This window comes from Phoca vitulina, unplaced genomic scaffold (genome assembly GCF_004348235.1).
Source record: "Phoca vitulina isolate PV1807 unplaced genomic scaffold, GSC_HSeal_1.0 scaffold59, whole genome shotgun sequence".
NCBI lineage: Eukaryota > Metazoa > Chordata > Mammalia > Carnivora > Phocidae > Phoca > Phoca vitulina.
Window position 1 is genome coordinate 4095590 of NW_022589762.1, and position 20552 is coordinate 4116141.

At 52.3% G+C, this 20552-nt stretch overlaps 1 protein-coding gene across 3 annotated transcripts in view; it reads left to right on the forward strand.

The window, feature by feature from the left end:
• Window positions 1-19548, forward strand: part of TEAD4 (TEA domain transcription factor 4) — a 66519-nt gene extending 46971 nt beyond the window's left edge. For all 3 annotated transcript variants that reach the window (XM_032390797.1, XM_032390795.1, XM_032390796.1), the window contains 5 exons: window positions 78-217; window positions 1333-1506; window positions 13331-13471; window positions 14205-14357; window positions 14478-19548. In XM_032390797.1, coding sequence (XP_032246688.1) covers window positions 78-217; window positions 1333-1506; window positions 13331-13471; window positions 14205-14357; window positions 14478-14591 — 722 coding nt within the window. In that variant the 3' untranslated portion in view covers window positions 14592-19548. The remainder of the gene's footprint in view (window positions 1-77; window positions 218-1332; window positions 1507-13330; window positions 13472-14204; window positions 14358-14477) is intronic.
• The last annotated feature ends 1004 nt before the right edge of the window (window positions 19549-20552 follow it).

The window sequence follows — 20552 nt, forward strand, 5'->3', positions numbered from 1 at the left end:
CTGGGATCCTCGCAGAGGCTGTCTGCAGGGAGGCTGTGTGCGGACCGCTCCCCATGTGCTTCTCCTGCTGTGTGCAGGGTTTGAGTCTCCTGCAGGACCCACCCCGTCGCCCTCAGCGCCCCCGGCACCCCCGTGGCAGGGCCGCAGTGTGGCCAGCTCCAAGCTCTGGATGTTGGAGTTCTCTGCCTTCCTGGAACAGCAGCAGGACCCTGATACGGTAGGTCCTGGCCTGGGCCTGGCCAGCTCGCTTACCCGCCCCCATTCCTGGAGGCTCCCGCTCCCGTGTATTCAGCTCTTTCCCCACCTGCTTCTGGCTTCCCGCCCTGGCCTTCCGCCCCACTCTACTTTTGGGTTTCACTTAGATCTCCTCTTCCTTCCCAGGCTTCCCGTCCACTGGCCCTCCCTCCCCCTTTCCTTTCCTTCGTCCACCCCTCCCCCTTCTTTCCTCACTCCGCCTCCTCGCCTCCTCGCTTCCCCTCTTCCCCTGGCTCCCTCCCCTGGTTTCTTTGTCCATCCCAGTGCTCTTGGCCTCTCCCTGTGCTGCTCCCTCCCTGACCTGGACTCTTCCCTCCCTGTGCTCTGCCCTCCCCCGCAGCCCTCCCCCCTGCTCCATCCTTTTCCCCCCCGTGGCTCTGAGGAACCTCCTGTGTCTGAGCCACATCCTGGGGATGCCAGCAGAGAGCAGAGCCCCACCCCCACCCGGTCCCCTTCCCCTTCAGTGTCTTGGGGGACCCACGTCACCTGGAAAGGTCAGAGGAGGTGGAGCTGGAGGAGGCGAAGCAGATACAGCGCCAGAGCCCGGGGGACTTCACAGACCATTTCACTCTGATGTTTTCAAACTTGTTTTTTCAGCTGAGGAACCATTAATCCAACTCTTACTCAGAAGCCCAGTGTGTACAACAAAGTAGACTTTCTTTGGGTGTAGCCAGGTGCCTGTGAGGGTCACAGGCAGCCCAGCCCCCATCTGCGGGGTGGAGCACAGTTGAAAACACCTTATCTGGGTCAGTGGTCTGACATCACAGATGAGATACGAGAGGCCCAAAGGTAGAAAATGACTTGCGTAAGGCTATTCAGTGACAGAGCCGGGACTGAGAGTGATCCCAATCACTGCAGTTTACTGAGCACCTGCCAGGTGCAGCCAGGGGCTTTATATGCGTTCACTTTGCTTTACATCGGATCCTTTTCCTGTCTCCATTTTACCAGTTGGGAAACTGAGGCCCAGAGCGGTGAAGTTACTTGCTCCAGGTCACACGGCTGTTTTCTGAGCTCTGGTCTGCTCTGTCTGCCCTGCTACCTTGCACCTGACCCTCAATCCGGCTTTTCTCTCCACAGTACAACAAGCACCTGTTTGTACACATCGGCCAGTCCAGCCCAAGCTATAGTGACCCCTACCTCGAAGCCGTGGACATCCGCCAGATCTATGACAAATTCCCAGAGAAAAAGGGGGGACTCAAGGAGCTCTTTGAACGGGGACCTTCCAATGCCTTTTTTCTTGTGAAATTCTGGGTAAGCCCTTTGATAAACTCTTCCTTCCAATCCCTAGTATACGTTGATGATAATGAGAAAAGAAGAAGAGTGGGCATCAGGTGCCCTTTCCACGAGTAGAAACCCAGGGAGGGCGGGGCTAGTGCAGAGGGCAAGCACAAACCGGCCACATAGGCCGGAGGCTGAGTCGAGGAGCAGCCGTGCTGCCTGAGAGCCGAGCTAGTGAGGAAGGCCCTTTTCTGAGAGGTGGTGATGGCAGCCGTGTCCAGGCAGGAAGTGCAGCCTCAGGGGGGCTATAGTACTGGAAAAAGACCTCAGGGGACACTGAAGGAGGGGTAGGCAAAGAGCCCACATGGACTCCTTGAATGCCAAGTCCAGAATTCGCTTCAGGGCTCGAGTAGGGCAGCTGTTGGGTTGGGCAGGGCTTGTAGACGTGGGCTATAGGATTAGGATAGCTCACCCCAAGAGAAACACCCACCCAGCTGCCCAGACCGCTCAGCCCATAGGCTTAGCCGCTGCTGCCTTCCCTGCCTCACCCCTGGACAGGTGCTATGTGAGGAGAGCTCCCTGCTTTTGAAACATCTCCTCTAAGACCAGTAGGTGTAGTACCTGCTCTGGGGGCTTGCCTTCCAGGGGCCCAGTACACACAGAAAAGGGGTGCAGGGAAGAGAGTATGACAAGTGCACACTTAGCCAGCGGCGGGGAAGTGCAGCAGGGCCTTCTTGTGTGCTGGATGGAGCCTCTGAACAATTTCAGAAGCATTTTATATATAATTCCGGTGGCTTCCGGGCCCCTAGCTAGGACCCTCCAGCCTGGCTGTCTGTCCTTATCATCAAACCCCCCATGAGCCTGGTGATCTCTAGAAGAGACGGTGCCGGAACTGCGACTAGGGGCTCCTGAGCTTTAAGGTGCTTGGTTTTTGCACTCTGCAAGCTTGCTGTGCGAGCAGAAGGGAGTCAGACTGGGCCTTTAGGGACGGGCAGGATCTATCAGGCAGAGCCCCGGAGGGGCTGCTACAGCCTGGGGGAAGCATAAGGAAGTGGGCTCCAGAGGGGAAAGTCATGGGTACGGGTATGTGACAGGGAATAACAGAAAATAAACCTGGAAAGGGGAGTCAGATCCTGAAGGTCCTCCTCATACAAAATCTTTGTTTTATCCTGGGATGAAAAATAGGTAATTTATTTTTAAATCAATGGATATTAATAGTTATATTATTAATTAATACCAAGAGGCTTGTAATGAGAAGCATCAGATTTTTGTTCCACTCCACCCCAGCCCCAATCCCAATCCCCAGAAGCAATCAATGTAAATTTTTGCTGTTTGTTCTGGGTTTTATCTCCTTAGTTCAAAGTCATACCCTTGTCTTGCTATACCTTGATATCACCACTAAGACATTATGTACTTGTTCTGGTACTATAGAAAAACCTTAGTGGTGTTATATCACTTTTCCCCTTGTCATCTCAATCCTATCATATCTAGTAAGTTGTATAATTTAATAAAAGCAATAAAATGTTTATGTTTTCTTGACCATGCAGATTGACCGCCAGAGCCAAGAATTATGCTTACTATGTAATTATGTATTATAATTACATTTTATTTCTTGTACAACTTTTTTGTTTTTTCCTACAAGTAAATGGCTTTCTTACTAGTGTATTTCTAAATAATCCTATTAAAATTTTATGTATTGTTCCATCATAACCATCATATAAATTTTTTTAAAGAAGTTTTTCCCCATGGGGTGCCTGGGTGGCTCAGTTGTTAAGTGTCTGCCTTCGGCTCAGGTCATGATACTGGGGGTCCTGGGATAGAGCCCCAAGTCGGGCTCCCTGCTCGGCGGGAAGCCTGCTTCTCCCTCTCCCACTCACCCTGCTTGTATTCCCTCTCTCGCTGTCTCTCTCTCTCTGTCAAATAAATAAATAAAATCTTAAAAAAAAAAAAAAATGTTTTTCCCCCAATGCTCACACCCATCAAATCATTCATCAATTTCCCCTTTCTTTCTCCTTGAGATTCTCCTCCCGGATGCCTCTGTTCTGCTCCAGTCTGAATTGGTTGTTCTCGACCTGCTCTGTGGTTGTCATCTGGAGCCTGCTTTTACTTTTCTCCTGTATGGAATCTATGGTTTTCTAGATCTCATATTTCTCTCTGTTTGGTGTGCCTGCTTATTTTGCTGGAAAGCATTCTCTAGTATCTCCCAAAGGAAAAATGTGTGATAGATAAATGTTCAAGTCTTTGCCAGTTGTTTTTTACTTGGTTGACAGTTTGGGTATAGAATCTAAGTCATGAATCATTTTCCCAGCAATGATTTTCAAGAATCATTTTTCAGTACATTGCTCCATTGTCTTCAAACACGAGTAGTATGATTACGTTCTAATTCTCTGTCCTTTGTTATGTCACTTGGGTTTTTGTTTTTTGTTTTGTTTTTGCTTTTGTTTATTATCTCTGAAAATTTTGCATTTCCTTTCTATCCCTTAGGTTCTTAAGTTTCACACAGATGAGCTTTGGGATATGTGTGTTTTTACTTTCTGATTTTTTCAGCCAGGCACTTTGAATTGTGAGATTACTATTTCTCAATTTGGGGAAATTTACTTATATTATTTCTTTCCCTCTGTTGGCTCTGTGTTATCCAAGAACCCCTATTAGTCTTATGTTGTATATCCTAGGCTTACCCTCTATGATTTTTACAATTTCTTTGTTGATTTTCCAACTCATTTTCTTGGAGATTTCCTTAACTTTATCTTCTAATTCTTCTGAATTGGTTGACTGTATCTGAGTACATATTACATAAAACCCAGTGTAGCAGTGGCATAAATAAGTAGTTTATTTTTCTTTCATGTAAAGTAAGTCTGGAGGTAGACTGTCCAAGGCTGGTCCAGCAGCTCCTTGAAATCACCAGAGATCTGTCTCCTCTCCAGTTATCTGCCATACATAGTGCATGGCTTCTGCCCTCAAGGTCATGGCTTCTGGAGTTCCAGCCATCATATTTATATTCCAGGCATCAGGAAGGAGGAAGCCAACTTCGTTCCCTCTATGGAGCTTTCTTGGAAGTCACACACAACACTTAATTATGTTGTATGGTTGCAACTAGCTGCAAAAGAGCCAGGGAAGTGTACTCTTTTAGTTGAGTAAACTGCGATTCTGAATAAAATCAGGGTTCTATGACTATAGAAGAAGATGGATGAGTCTTTCAGTTGCTAGTGTGTTCATAGTTCAGTTGATGGCATTTTTCTTTTTTAGTGGTTCAAAAGATCATGGTGCATTGTACAGTTGTGGTGGATTAGGTTAGTGGAATATGGTGGCATTCTCTGCCCCACCTTCTACTGAATATTTAACTTTGACCATGATATTTTTAATTTTTAAGAGTTCCTTCTTGTTCTTTGATTACATCCTGATTTTGTTTCATGACTACAATTTTTTTCTTATCTTTCTGGGGATATGAAGTAAGAATCATTTTTTAAAGTTTCTTCTGTTCCCTTCTTTGTCTTTGTTTCCTTTTCATCCTTTTTTTTCTATCTGTTTTGATGTCTGACAATATCTATAACCTTTGGCCATATTTTTTTGGTCCATATTTTTTTTAACAGCTTTATTGTTATATAATTCACCTACCATATAATTCATTGACTTAAAGTGTACAGTTCAGTGTTTCAGTATATTCACAGAGTTGTGCAACCAATCAATTTTAGGACATTTTCATCACCTCCAGAATAAGCCTCACACCCTCTAGCTACCACCTCCTATGCCCACTTCCTCAGCCTTAGGCCATCACCAATGGTGTCACTATAGTTTTGCCTTTCTGCACACTTCATGTAAATGGAGTCATACAATATGTGGTCTTTTGTGATTGGCTTCTTTCACTTAATGTAATGTTTTCAAGGTTCAGCTGTATTATAGCATGAATCAGAACTTTATGCCATTTTATGGCTCAGTAATACTCCATTGCATGGAGTTTTGTTGATCCCATTCATCAGCTGGTGGACTTTTGGGTTGTTTCCACCTTGTATGAAAAATGCTGCTGTGGACTTCATATACAAATTTTTGTGTGGCCATAGGTTTTCATGTCTCTTGGGGAGACACTTAGGTATGGAATTGCTGAGTCATACGGCAGCTCTTTGCCTTTTTGAGGAACTACCAGACGGTTCTCCAAAGTGGCTGCACCATATTACATTCTCACTAGTAGTTATACGAGGGTCCCTGTTTCTCCATATCCCTGCTTACAATTGATATTTTCTGTGATTATACCCATCCTAGTGGGTATGAAGTGGAATTCTTTGTGGTTTTGATTTGCATTTCCCTGTGCTTATTGGTCACTTGTATATCTTCTTTGGATGAAGGTCTGTTGAGCTCCTTTGCCGATTTTTAAATTGGGTTGTCTTTTATTCCATAATAAAAGCTTATGAGCTTTTATATTATGTGAGCTTATATATTATAGATAGAAGTCCCTTATTAGATGTGTGGTTTGGAGATACCGTCTCCCAGTCTGTCAGCTCTGTTCACATTCTTGATAGTGTCCTTTGAAGCATAGAAGGTTTTCCTTTTGATGACGTCTGATGGATTCTTTCCTTTGTTGTTTGTGCCATGTCCATATTTAATAGTGATTGAAAGCTCTGTGTACAAGGTAGGACTTGTCACCTGGTGGGCTTCACTTTAAGGTGCTTGGGGTTGAGGAGCCATCTGGTTTTTTTGAGGGAACCAATAAATGTCAGTATGTTTATTAGACCTTTTTTTTTTTTTCCTTGAGGTGGTTTAGTTTCTCCAGAGAAGACTCCTTGAATTGCGCCCCTGGAAGGGATATACGTGGTCACTGCATCCAAGGCATGGGGCAGTGAGGAGGGCTGGGGATCCAAGCGTTTCTTATGGCAGCTTTCACTCAGTTCTCTCTCCCCCTCTCTGACCTGCCCAGGCTCCCTGAAACCTGAAGCCCTCCTGTTTAATTTCTGGTGATTATTTCTGGGTCTTCTGCTGAAGGGTGGAAGAGGTGGGCCTGGAGACCGGACCACTCTTGGTAGGGCCTTTCAGTTACTTTCTTGAGTGAAGCCCGTGCCTTTCCTTCCCGCACTGTCCTGGCCCCTCCAGGCCCGAGCCCCTCAGGGCTTCTCTCAACCACGCCAGCTCGCTTATCTCTAAGCCCTCTGCAGGCGCTTTGAGGCTGTGATTCCATTTGCTTCCTTTGCCCGACTGAGTTCCTTCTAGCTCTGGTCAGACTTCGGTCTTCTTGAATTTGTGGAACTCTCTTGCCAGTGTGGTTTTGCCTCCATTTGCTTTGTCTTTATGGTGCAGCACATTAAAAAAAAGTTCTTTGCTATCATTTCTAGTTGGTTCCCCGGAAGGGGAAAAAATGAACTTGTATGGTCAGTCTCCCATTTTAACCAGATGTCCTGGAAAGCAGTTTTAACTGGAGTGTCGCCTCTCGCGGATTGGTAGTCCTTGTTTGGCATGCTGGGTTGAGAAGACCCAGAGGGAGAAGGTTCTGGATTGACTCGTGATGACTGCCGTGAATGTAGCAGTGGGGGCAGCTAGTGGTACATTTGCGACGTATTTGCCATCCCTTCTCTTAGGTAATGAGGAATCACTGAAGGTTTTTGAACAGGCGGGACACGGCCAGAGTTGTCCTGAGTTGGATCAATCAACCGTCCAGACTGGAAGTGAGGAGGAGGCTGTTCTTGTTTAGGTCAGGCAGGCGCGTCAGCCTCCTGAGAGGTTGGCCTTAGAGTGTGATGTATGGGGCAGGATGTCTTTCTCCGTTTTTTCAGGAGGGGCCAAACCCACTTCACTCACCCGTTTCCTCTTCCTACTTCCCCTTTCAGTCCTGGACATGGAAGCTGGAACTCAGAGGCGCTGCTGTGGGTAGCCGTTAGCCCCAGTGCTGTGCGGTAGGCAGCCGTAGCTCCCGTCTCCTGCTGCGTGTCTAGGGAGGCTCCTGGCCTGTCCTTTGGGGAAGCCCGCACCCTCTCTTGAGTGCTCCTTCCTCCAGGCCCCCAAGCCAGTCCAGGCTTAGCCTTGATGTGGAAGAAGGAGCTTGGGGGAGGTGATTAGTGACTCTTTCTCAGCACTGGGTTGTAATTTCGGATCAGAAGGAAGGCCTGGTTGGCAAGAGGCATTTGTGGGAACAGTACCTGGGCTGGGGGGGGTGCTGAATTTGGGGCCTTTTTCACTGGCTCCTGCCTTCTTTTAGCCAGTAGTACAATTCTGTATTCTTCTAGCCACCGTCCAGATGAGGACCATCCTAGGCTTCCCATTTCACAAAGTGGGGGGACACTGAGGCATGGAGTAAGCAAGGGCTTGGCTTTGAGACACCCAGCCAGGGTAAGCCTCTTTCCTTTGGTCGTTCTTGTGATATACGTGTTGTGAAATAGGTCAGGGCATTCCGTGGAAGGCTATACCAGGCCCTGTTAGTCACTTGACACGTATCAGCACGTCTCATGCTTGCCGCAACACCGAAGGCAGGTTCAGTTGATGGCCTCATTCTCTAGAGGGGAAACTGAGGCACAGAACGGTGAAATGACTTGCCAGGGTCACCCAGTTCATAGCAGCAGAATGGGGATTCACACTCAGTGTGTCTCTAGGGTGTGTGCTTGGAACCAGGACACGGAACTGTTCGATCTTACAGAGTGCCTAGGGTGCCCTCCAAGCGGGGTCCTGAGCTCCCCCTGCTCCTGTCGGAGAAGGCTCCAGATTGCCTAAGAAAGGATCCACAAGGCCCTGAGGAATAGTGATAGTGTGGAGACGGCAGACTGAACGGTGCATCTAGCGTAGAGTTGGGCGGTTGGGCTTCTTGGGTTTTCTAGAGCCCAGACTTGCCTTCCAGAAAATGAGGAGGATTGTCCTGCCTGGAGGTGACAGTGGGCAGGTAGGGAAAAGGAATTATAATGTTCCTCTCCAACTTTACTTATAGCCCACATCCCCTCCTTCCTTCTGATGTTTTCGGGGAAGTTGGAGGTACTGATGGATGGGAGAAGGGAAGGGAGGGGACAGTTGGTGCTGAGGAAATTGGTCAGGTTGGTTCCCTGTGTGGCCTCTGCACTCTGCCCGTGGGCTGTGCACATGGCCCCTGCTGTGTGGACCCAACACGGCCCTTGTCTTCCAGGAGCTCACATTCCAAGTGGGAGGATCTGGAGCAGATCTCAGGGTCCTGGGGCAATAACAGGTATACAGATATAGGAGAGCGTGGTGGGCTACAGGTGGGGCCCTCCTGGTGTGTCCTGGGAGAGCAGGGGGGCAGCAGTGGGCTCCAGCTGGGACACAGAGGCTCTCGTCTCTGCTCTGCCGCTCGAGAGCTGTGGCCTGAGCGAATCTCCGCTTCTCTGGGCCCGTTTCTCCGTCTGACCCATCAGCAGTTTTGTTCTTGAGGACCTGCAGGAGGCTGTGTCTCTGAGGACCCTGAGGTGCCCCTGCCCCTTGCTTGAGCCCCTAGAGCCAAGCCCTCTCTGAAACCAGACCAGTCAGGGAGAGGACATGTGAAATCAGAGACGGGGGGGCATGTCGGTGGCCAGGGCTCCTTGGCAGTCATCTGGTCCCTCCTGTGTGGGGAGGGCAGAGGCTCCAGGGAAGTACAAATCTGTGATGGGGGAGAAAAGAAATGCTCCTGTTTGCTAAGCATGAGCCTTTTGGTCACCCATGGGGTCCTCACAGACAGCTCTGGTGTTCCCAGCCATCTGGAACCCTCTTCTCCGCCCTGGCCTGGCCACTCCTTCCCCTGCCATCAGCTGTTGTGAGGCTCCCCGCACACCATTAGAAAGGAAGGCTGCTCAGACATGGAAACAAAGCTGCCTCCCCCGAAGCCTTCCCTTCTTTCCCAGCCCGGGCCTTGAGCATGCATGCTGGGGAGTTGACCAGGGCCCTCATGGAGTGGGAGGAGAGCTTTGATGTCCCCAGCCCAGCCTCCTAGCCCACCCCCAGTGAAAGTTGCTGTTCGTTGATGGGATTGCGGTAGTAGTTCTTCTGCTCCTGGCTGCCCGGACCAATCACTTCCCCTAGGGCTGGCTTCGCGGTGCCTGAAGGCTTGAGTTGTGAGGCTGTGCTCTGTTGGGTGGGACATGCGGGGTCTGGAGGGGCAACTGAGAAGCTGAAGTCTCTCCCTCCTTCCCCACAACATGTGGGACCAGCTGGGGCCACCTCGGTCCTCGGGGTGGGGGGGAGGGGGCTCTTGGACACAGGGTTGTTAACACCAGTCTGCAAATTGAAAATGCCGGGCAGAGGTGAGCTGAGGCCTTGGAGGGAGGAGGGTACCCCAGACCAGCCCCCATCCCAGCTGCTCCCTTTGGGCCCTGACATTTCTCCCAGGCACATACCAGCACATGACAATGAATCTGAGCCCCTCCGGCCCCCACTCCAGGGCTGCGGCTGTCTCGGCTCATCTGTCAGTCACCTGATCCCCCACACCTGTTCCAGGCCCTGCCTGGGCTGCCCACCCGCACCACAGCTATGAATAGGGTGGAGGGAGGAGAGCGTGGGGGCATTCGGAGGACAGGAGGGCAGGGGGGCAGCCTTCCTCTTCGGCTAAGAAAGAGAAGCCAAGCCCATTAGAGTGAGGGGTGCCGGGGTGGACGGGAAGTGTGGGAAGTGCGGCTGCGGGCGAGGGGTGGGGTAGTAGTCAGGAGGATGGGGCACGGAGGACAAGATGAGGTGCTGGGCGGGGCTTGTCTGTGTCACCGGCTGCATCTCCTGGCTCGGTGCCGTGCAGCCACTGGGCCAGCCCTGGGGCCAACTTTGGATGGTCATTTGCGGGAGGTTTATCTCTCTCCCACTACCTCCTTATCTCTGTCCCTCTCTATCTCCACCACTCAAACACCATCGCACTTATGCTACTTGCTGTCCCACCAGTTAGGGATTCCTTGACAGCAGAGACAATGTCTCAGCCTCTTTGGGCCCCACTCCCCTTGACTGTGCTGGGCTGGGGCAGGATAAGTGGGTGACTGAGGGATGGAAGGGCCAGGTGAGTGGGAGGCTAGGACCGAGACCTGTGTGTGTGGTGATGCGGGGCTCACCTCTCTTCTCACCCAGCGCCACCCAGAGGTGAGAGGTTGAACAGCAGGCAGCCTTCGAGACCGGCCCACCTCACCCTAGGCGTGGCCCAAGCCCTGGGAGAGCTTAGTCCTTTCTGGCAGGGTGCTTGCCATCTGGAAGGGGCCAAGGCCATCTGAGCAGATTCTGGCAGCACAAGGTGATGAAGGGCATGGCATGTCCAGGGCGCTGTGGGGGTGCTAGGCAGCTGTGACCTTTGTGTGCTGGGAAGAACCCGGGAGGGATTGGGCCAGTCCTACCTGACGCTGGTGCACAGCGTTCTTTTAGGTGGCATACGAACAAATATTTCTTCAATAGTTTTGCAGTTATTATCACAGAAAAAATAGAATCCCTGATTTCATGGATAACCTTGCTTAGCATGGGCTTAAGGAAAGAGTGGATTTAAGAGAAAGCAGTAGGGGCATAGTAGGGCCTGTGGTAGGTGCTACGCAAGTGCGCCCTTACTCAACAGGACCCCGGCAGTGGCTGTGGTCTGAGAGCCATCATTTTGTGCCCAGGCCTTGCCGCTCGGCCAGCACCCACCCTCCCGTGTTCAGGTGCCTGCCCTTCCCAGGCAGCCGGCTTCCTGCCAGCTCTTTTTCATGCTTCTGCCCTGTGCTTCTAGCTGCAGTATACTTCGAGCAAACTGTTCCTTTTTAAAGAAGTCTGGCAAACTTGGTCTCCTAGGAGGAGCATGTGACTTAGCGGGGGGAAAAAGACGGAGAGCTGGATTTTGGTTCCAGTTCACCTTATACATGACTATAAGGCCTTGTGCCAGTCCCATCTGCCCTTAATTCCCAGCCCAGTGAGGCCTGGTCCACCCCGACCGGGACTCAGGGGCACCCTCTGCTTGCCCAGCTCCATCCCCACACCAGGGTGGGGGCGGAGGCCAGCCGGGGCTGGGATGAAGCAGGTTTGCAACACTTCTGCTGATTTCGGAGGCTGAGCCCTGACTTGAGTGTAGCTGTAGTTCCTTGTTTTCCTGTCTCCCTGGTGGCCTCATTAAAACTGTCGCAGAGTGCACTAAACCTGTGCCATCTAATCAACATGAAAACAGCCTCTTTTTTTCATCATGAAAGTAACACATCCTCATTGTGTTCCCTAACCTGCATTTTTTTTTTTTCCACTTAACAGTTGTTGTAGTCAATTCACAATAGTAAACACAGGTCCTTCTCAACATTTTTTGTGGCTCCATAATATTTCTATTGTGCTGTAAGACATTTAACAGCCCCCACCAGTCCAGAGAATGTTCTTGCTCTTGGAAAACTTCTTTCCGCAAAGGAGAGAAACATAATGGCTGAGCATCCCCTAATGGCCAGTAACAGAACTGCCTGGTGCCCGTCTCTGAATGGTGCCAGAACCTTCCAGGGTTCTGAGGAGCCCCTTATTTTTGTGTAGAGGAGTCCTTGGTGTCGGATTCTTTAGCTGCGTCGACAGCTTCTGCTGCCTCATAGGGCTGCCGCACTGCGGGTCCAGCCTGGCAGGGATTCCAGGCTGGCTGTGTAGGTGGGAGGAGAGGCCGCACCCTCACACTAAGCCTTTTTAAATCTGTGCATTTGTTCTGAGTGCTAAGTTGCTCTTTTAGCACCCCTGGCTCAGATGGGGTGATTCAGTGGGGGGCCTAAGTTCTGGGGATGGGGATGCCTAAGTGGCAGCCTCAGAGCTGCCAAGGCACTGAATTGTCTCATCCAGTGTCTCCCTCTCTCTCCTGTAACTCTGCCGGATTCAGTTAAGTGCTGGAGTGGGAGCCTGAACACCTGGGGCCCGTCACTTGTCCGCTGTGTGGGGTTGGGCTGGACCTGTGGTCAGGGAGCCTCACTGATCAAACTGAAGCCGAGATCCTGCTCTGTCCCTCTTGCGGGGGTGTGTGTGAAATCAGGAGTCTTACCCCACCTTTTCTAAGAGGAAAATTTCAAATCAACGCAACATCCAGCGGGAGGTACTTTAGGCTCTGCTGTCAGCAGAGGAAGAAAAGATGTGTGTTGGGGAACAGCAAGAAGCTGATCTAGAGGACTAGGGGCCCCCAAGCCAGGCTGGGGAGTGAGCATCATGTTCTCTTATGGCAAGGGGCTCAGTGAGAGCGTTTTAACCATGGAGGGATGCAGTCAGACTTGTTTTTGGAAGAGAACTCTCAGAGAAGTTAGAGAATGAACCAAAGGGAAGGAGACTGGCATTGGGGGGGATTCGTCTGGAATCTGAAACAGAGATGTAAAAAGGTCAAGGGTGGCTGGATTCAGTAATGCCGTAGAGATGGGTGAGAGGCCGGCCCCCAGAGCCATTTCCAAAAGAGCACTGGCAGGGTCCAGTGACCAGCTGGACTGGAGGATGAGACATAGAGGAGTCCCAGCACCCCCTCCTACTCTCCCCTCTGCCAGTCTCCCATTCTGGCTTTCTGTTCCCACGCTTACTGCACCATCAAAATTGACTCTGGAAAGGATCTGACAAATTCATACTAAAATAGAAATGACTGATATAGATTCAGATGTTTGCAGTTTAACAAGAGCAAAGCCTTAGACTATAAAACTTGAATCCTAAAGACAAAGTTGGGGGCCGCACCTGCTGGGTGTGTTGGTGCCTAAATGGGTAGCAGAGGCCTGCGACTAATGCAGGTGACAACGTTCTCTTTTTCAATTGTTGAGACACCACACCCTGACATTATGCCAGGCCTGGGTGTGGAGAAGCATGGAAGCTTTCCAAGATCCTACTCTCCCAGTTCTTTTTAGGCCCTCCTGATGTCTTCCTGGCCCTGGAACCTGGAGTGGCCCCAGGGTTCTCCTCCATTCCACCCCCAGCAAGGCCCCTGTTGACTCACCTGTCCACTGCTTGTCTTCCCTGTGTCTTTCTCCAGGCAGACCTCAACACCAACATCGAGGATGAAGGCAGCTCCTTCTACGGGGTCTCCAGCCAGTACGAGAGTCCGGAGAACATGATAATCACTTGTTCCACCAAGGTCTGCTCTTTCGGCAAGCAGGTGGTAGAGAAAGTGGAGGTAGGAGCTGCCCCCCCACCCCGTGTGTTTGTTAGGCCAGGCCCTTCCGTGCCTCAGTATGCCCTTCATCCTTGTCGCCACCTCTTTCCCCGGATTTGTCTAAGTCAGTGAGCTCTTCCCCTCACACATCTGGCAGTTCTTGGTAACCACCTCCTGTCCAACACAACCAGATGCCAGGCTGGTACCCGGGAAGAGACCATGCCCATCCCCGGGCTTCTCAGCCCCGCGACCCCTGCGGTCATCTGGGGACTGTGGAAACGCACCAGTGCCTGGAACCCGCTCTGCAGCAATAGTAGTTTATAAAATGCTTTTTGAGTTATTTTTAATTAAATGTTTATTTTGAGATAATTACGGCTCCACATGCAGTGCAGTTGTCACCCCGTGTACCCTGCACCCGGCCACATCGTGCATAGCTAAAGTATCATACTGGCACCGAGGAGATGGACATCGATGCAGCCCAGCAGTGTGGTTCAGGTGGCACCTGCTTCCATGCACTCACTGTGCCTGTTAGCGTGTGTCTGTGTGCAGCCAGGACTGCGTCACTGCTCTGTCCTATCTTGCCTAGTGCCACTGCGCTTATGTTCTTGGGCTCCCCCCTCGTCGACCTGGTCTGCCCGTCACTGATGGAGGAGGTGGACAGTGAGTGGGTCATGGAGCTTCCCCAGAGAGTTGGGCCGGGGCTGGAAGTGGTCAAGAGAAATTCTAAGCCCCCGCTGCCCCCTGGGTCCTGCAGACAGAGTATGCCCGCTATGAGAACGGCCACTACTCATACCGCATTCATCGGTCGCCGCTGTGCGAGTACATGATCAATTTCATCCACAAGCTGAAGCACCTGCCCGAGAAGTACATGATGAACAGCGTGCTGGAGAACTTCACCATCCTGCAGGTGTGTGTGTGTGCTAGGGACAGGTGCGCTGCAGGTGTGCGGTGGGAGGGGATCGGTGGGTTGAGCAAATGGCGTGCCCTTGTTTGGGGCTTTAACTCCCATCTTTTTCATCCCCTGCAGGTGGTCACCAACAGAGACACGCAGGAGACGCTGCTGTGCATTGCATATGTTTTTGAGGTGTCAGCCAGCGAGCATGGGGCTCAGCACCATATCTACCGGCTGGTGAAAGAATAAGAGACTCAGGGAGCAGGGAGGGGGGAAGAGACGTCGTGTGTGCAGGGACACGGGGAGGGGATCTGCAGGGGCCTGAATTGCCAGGAGAGCCGAGAGGCCCTGACTCTTCCTAGCCAGGAACAAACTGTGCCTGAACCTGCAATGCTCAACCCCAAATAAACCCAAGATGGTGTGTATTTTCGGAGGACCTGATCTGGCTGTCTGAGCCTTGGGAGGGACTGCGGGAGAAGGGGGGCAGACTGGGGAGCAGGCCAGAAGCAGCCCCAGAGATCCCCCATGGACTCACCCAGGAATGTCGCCAGATGCAAAGCTCCTGATGGGATGACTTCTCTGCTGCCACTCAAGCTGCTGGCCACGCCGGAAGTCCGGGGGCTGGGCTCGGGGGCTAGGCTCTCGGGCCCTGTTCTGTGCATCCCCATGTGGGCCCCTGCAGGGACTTGTGCACAGTGTCCTAGCCACCTTTGGTGCCCTGGCCCCAGGACAGCGAACAGGGAGGCTCGGTCCAGCCCAGGGGTTGGGTGAGGTGTGGAGGTGACAGTTATTGGAAAGGCTGGAAGGGCACACAGCCAGAGCTCTCTAGATAGTTTTCATCCCTCCCCGGTGGGAGTGGATTGCATAGCCCAGAGCTTGAGACCGGGAGGCTGGGAGTGATGGTGCGGAGGCCAGCCTGTGGAGTTTAGGTGCTGAGGCTGGTGTCACGCAGCATCCTTTGTGGGGGTGAAGGCCCGGAAAGTGGGTCAGAGGCCTGTAGTGGACCAGTGGTCTCTGAGACCACCCAGTTCTGATGTTCTGTGAGTCCTACCTTGGGCTCCCTCCCAGCCAGGGTGCCTGCTAGGTGGTGACTGCCTCGGAGCCCGCCCGGGCTGTCCACTCCCTCCCCAGAGTAGTAGAGTCTGTGTGCCCTGTGCATGGAGGAGGGGTGTGGAACCCACCCTGAGCCTCGAGGGAACCAGCGAAGGGTTCCTTGGTTTATCTCTTGGGAGAACTGTATGGGCTTAGGGTTTTGGTGGTCCTGGCTTCAGTCCTGGTATTCCTAGCTGTCTGACCTTGGGCAAATTTCTCCAGCAGTCTGAGCCTTGGTGTCCTTTGCTCTCTGTAAAGGGGAGGGCAATAGCACCTACCTTAGAAGGACTTAGTGAGAAAGAGAGCTAATGTCTATAAGTGCCTGGTGCAAGATGCACTAAATAAATGTTGTTATAATTAGTTTATCCTCCCCTCCCTCAGGGAGGCCTGGGTCTGGCTCTTTGCTGCCATCTAGTGGCCCTCATATCACCCTTAATGGGAACCACAGTTCCAGAAGCCTGGAGCAGAAGGGAACCAAGATTCAACCTACAGGTGTTTACTTTGTGCCCAGCACTCAGGGAGATATATGGGAATAGAAAAGTGAGTAAGACAGCATCTAGGAGGTGTTTATGGAATGGTGGTGAGGATCAAGGGCTTGAGTCAGACAGCTAGGATTGAAATCCTGGCACTTGGCCACTGACTAGCTTTGTGGCCTTGGGGCAAGTTACTTAATTTCACTGTGCCTCAGTTTCCCCATCTGTAAAATGGGTATAATAAGAGTACCTACCTCGTATATGTAGAGTGCCTAGAATAGTGCCGAGCACATAAATGTGTTCGATAAATACACATTATTATTAATAGCAGGAGCTTGCAGTCTAAAAACTCAGATCAGAGAACTCCTAAGTGGGGTTGCCTGATTCTCACAGAAACTGGAGTTCAGAGATGGGAGAGAGCAGGGTGTGGAAGATCCAGGGAGGAGGTTGCAATGGAGAGGGGCTGCCCCTTAGAGGATGGGCAGTGTTTAGATAAGCAGATGGGCCGAAGGCTGGCCAGCATTCCAGATGGGGAAAAGAAGCCAGCTATCCGGTATCCTGGCCTCACGGGCCAAGACTGCCTCTTCTCATCAAAAAGCAACTTTAACCAAAGGCCTCTGGACTGCTGCTAGACCTTGTGCCAAGTTGCCTAACTCCACTGTATGTGGGGGCTGGCTCTCATCAAAAGACGTGCTGTGGAGGTGGGCGTGGGGTCTGGGAGGCCCTGAGCAGACGGCATGTGCTCACATGTCCACGGGCGGGTTTGTGTAAGGCTCCCCCGCCCCTCCCTGGTCACTGTCACAACCCTCACCCTCGCTCCTCGCCTCTCCCCTCGGGCTGTTTGGATAAGGGGAATGATGCCTACCCTTCTGGCTTGACGGTGAGCCTTCAGGCAGGTACCCATGGAGGATGTGTGAGCAGCCTCTCGGCCATGGTGCACATGCACAAGTTAAGGAGATGATCTTTTGCGTTACGGGTGGGAACGAGTCGGAGCAGATGTCGGGGCCACGTGTGAGCTGTGCGTTTTCCCTTCTCTTCAGGAGCTGACCTCAGCAGCCTCATGGAAAGTCATGTACTTAGAGCTGTAAGGTCCAGACCAGTCAGCCACCAGTGCAGGTGTAGATGCCTCCCCCCATGGCCACCTGGCCCACCGCTCTCGAGGGCTTGTCTGGCACTGCCCTGCGCCCTCTGAATTGGGTGCCCTTCCCTGCCTTTAGGCCTTGGCCCCACATGTTCTCCCGGCCAGTCATGCCCTGCCCTTTTCTCCTACTGGAGAACTGTTACTCATGCTTCAAGGGCCGGTGTGTGGTCACCCCTCCTCATGCGGAGGGGTTAGTCACACCTGCCCTTGGGTGGCAAAAGCCTTCCATTCCTAACCCAGAACATAGGGACCTCTGTCACCTCTTCTAATCCTCAGCCAGTGGGTGCTGTGCTGTCCCCATTTGAAAGATGCAGAAAATGGGGCACAGAGAAGTGAACTAACTTGCTTTGAATATTAATGTGTTTATTCATTCAGTTAGCAACTATTTACTTAACTTCTGCTCTGTGTGGGCACTGGGAAGGTATCACTGACCCAGACAGACGAGGTCCTCGGGGAGCTTGTTTCATTGAGGAAGAAAACTAAGTGAGCAAGTAACAGGACATGTAGACTGTGACAAGTGCTTTCAAGGTAGAGAGGGCTGCTGATGTGAGAGTCACTGGGGAAGCCTCGCAGGCCCGGGGAAGGTGGGGGAAGGCATTCTGAGCAGAGGCAGGGAGGTATGGGTGTGGGGCAGGTGCAGAGAGTGAGAGCTGTATGGGCTAGGGTACGGGGGCGACAGGGGCCAGATCCTGCCCTGGGCCAGCTGTCCAGACCCGGGGGGCGAGGGGGGAGGGCAAAGAACTCAGCTCCCTCCCCAGCCCAGCACCCCCTTGCTTGGCAAGGACTTTGGGTTTTACTCCATGTGAAGGGAGGTCCTGGAAGTGTTTGAAGCAAGGGAGTAAGTCTTTTTGATCTTTAATCTTTGATTTTTTTAGAAATGGACTCTGGGGCTGCTGGGGCCCACAGAGAAGCATGTGTAATTGTCTGCTCCTGAGTCTGTCTTTCCTTCTAGACTCAGCCTCTGTGGGTGCAGACTGTAGCTTCCTTGGTCTGTGACTTTCTGTAAACTAACACCACATCTGGAACATGGCAGGTGCTCAGTAAATATGCGCTGAAGGAGTGCATGTGGACGAGGCAGTGTGATCCGTGCCGTTTGGGCCCGGGAGGTGAGTAAGGGCCCTGAGCCCATGAGGGTGACAGGTCTAGAGTTAGCAGGGGGCGTGGTTGAGATGGGGACGTGGAAACAGACCGCTTGTCTTGACAGTGACTGAGCGGACTGCCTCAGTGGCCATCAGTTAACGTCCATGGAGTGGGGTGAGCACCCCACACGGAAGGACTTTAGGGTGCGTGTGCATGCACCTGTGCATGTGTGTGTAGATACCATCTCTGCCCTTTCAGGACTAAAGCCAGTGGAGTGAGGATCGAGGGGCGGCCCTGGCTCAGGCCCCTCAGACTGTGTGTGCTTAGTCCATCAGCTGCTTCCTCTCCCCCGCCGCAGGTTTCGGAGGACAGTGGGCAGGTGCTGACCGGGCTGGAGGGAGGAGGCAGGCAGCTCAGAGAGGCAGGGCTGGGGGTGGCAGGGAGCTCCTGACGGCCCGCGGTGCTCGGCCTGGTGCAGGGCTCTGTGGGGTCAGTGGTGCTCACCTGGGCCAAACCGCACAGAGGGGGTGTGAGAGCAGCAGTGTGTCTTACCTCGGGGGCAGGTATAGCCAGTGGTTGCTGTGTCCCACCCCTGCTTACTTCATCTGGTATGTCAGCTCCAGAAATGAAAGCAAGAAGCTTTCCCCCCAAGACTTCAAGCGATATAGGAGTCGTTCTTAAGAAGCCGAATTGGCCGCTGCTAAGTTATGCAATCTTGTGCAAATAGCTCACCCCCTCAGACCTTCAGAACCCCACTTGGGAAATGGGAATAAAGTGGCTTTGACTTTAGGTTGCTGTTGGGAGAAAGGTGACAGCCCGAGCTCAAGGTGAGCGCTCAGTGAATGGTGGTAACTTAGGGCTGTTAAAACCTGCCCTGACTCTGCTCTTTCTACCCCTCTCACACTCACTCACACACACACACTCATGCACACGCATGCTCACACTCAGACACACACACACACACACACACACACCAAGCTCTGCTGTCTCCCAGAGCCCACGAGGAGGCCCTGGGCTCTCACTTTTGTGGGAACTGTCCAGCAGAGACAGCGCTTAGACTTTCATCCTCAGGTCTCAGAAACAGGGGGAAGGAAGTGTTCTTAACTGAGAAAATAACTTCGTGGCCATGAGGGGAAAGAGGCCCCAGGGAAGGGTCTCAAAAGGGAGCACGGAACAAATGGTGGGCTGGGACAGTGTGAATAAGAGACTGTCTGGAATTGGGATTGGTTTACTTTTGAGAGAGGATGGGAGAGGTGGCCCAGCACCTTTGTAGAAGTCTGGAGCTCAGTTGGTGGGAATGGCTAAAGGTCTTTTTATTTTTAAGCTCATGGATGTCTAATATTCAACTTCAAGTTTTTGTATTTTTGCTATGTAACCCCCCTTTGTCTCCCCAAATCTTCAGTAAAGTCTGCTACCTACACAAAGGCCTTTGTGTGAGTGGTTTCTTTTTCTGGAATTGAAAGTGTCGTGTGAAGAGAGCCAGATAGGGAACATCCACTGCAGCGTGTCCGTGGGAGCAGGAACTCAGAGCCCCCGAGAGCCACCGCCCGGCCAGCGCCGTCCCTCCCAAGACAGTAGCAAGCCCTCGGGGGTGCCTGCAAACGGGTAAGGTTTGGGGCGCCTGGGGGGCTCAGACGGTTAGGTGTCTGCCTTCGGCTCGGGTCGTGATCCCAGGGTCCTGGGATCGAGCCCCGCATCGGGCTCCCTGCTCAGCGGGGAGCCTGCTCCTCTCTCACCCTCTGTGGCTGCTCCCCCTGCTTGTACTCTCTCTCTCTGTCAAAAAAAAAAAAAACCAAAAACATCGGGTAAGGTTCAAGCCCGTGCCATCGGGCTGGCAGCGTGCGGGGCCTCGGCGGCCATCCCGGCCCCGTAAATCCCTTGTCAGTGCCCGAGTGGGGGGCTTCCGGCGTGAGCTGTGCGCACTGCAGTTGTCGACGCAGAGCATTAGGTGCTTCGTCAACCACAGAAGGACACAAAGCCCACTGGATTTGAAGAGTGGTCAAAACGAGAGGTTCAGGCAGGGGCTGGTGGGGATGTGGTTCCTAGCGTGGCACGTGAGGAACGTGAGCTCAGCCCTTGCCCCACAGGCGGGATGGATAAGCCCGAGGGCCGCTTGATTAATTCGCGGGGAGCAGCGCCACGCCCCGGTCACGGCCGTACTCGTCCGCCTACTGGCACATTCTTTCCTCCTCGGGAAACCGAATCACTTGAGTACGGTAGCTTGCGCATATGTTCGAGCAGGGAGTTGGGCTTGAACGTTAAAGGAATGTGGGCACCAACGTTCAGAGTCTGGTGGCCCTGCCTCACGTTGGGGACCGGACTTCTCCCAAGGAATCCTTTTCTCCGGACACTGGTCAGAGATGGCTCCTTCTTTGTCTCAAGCCCCATTACATCGTGCTGAAAAGTTAGAGCATTTGTGCCGGC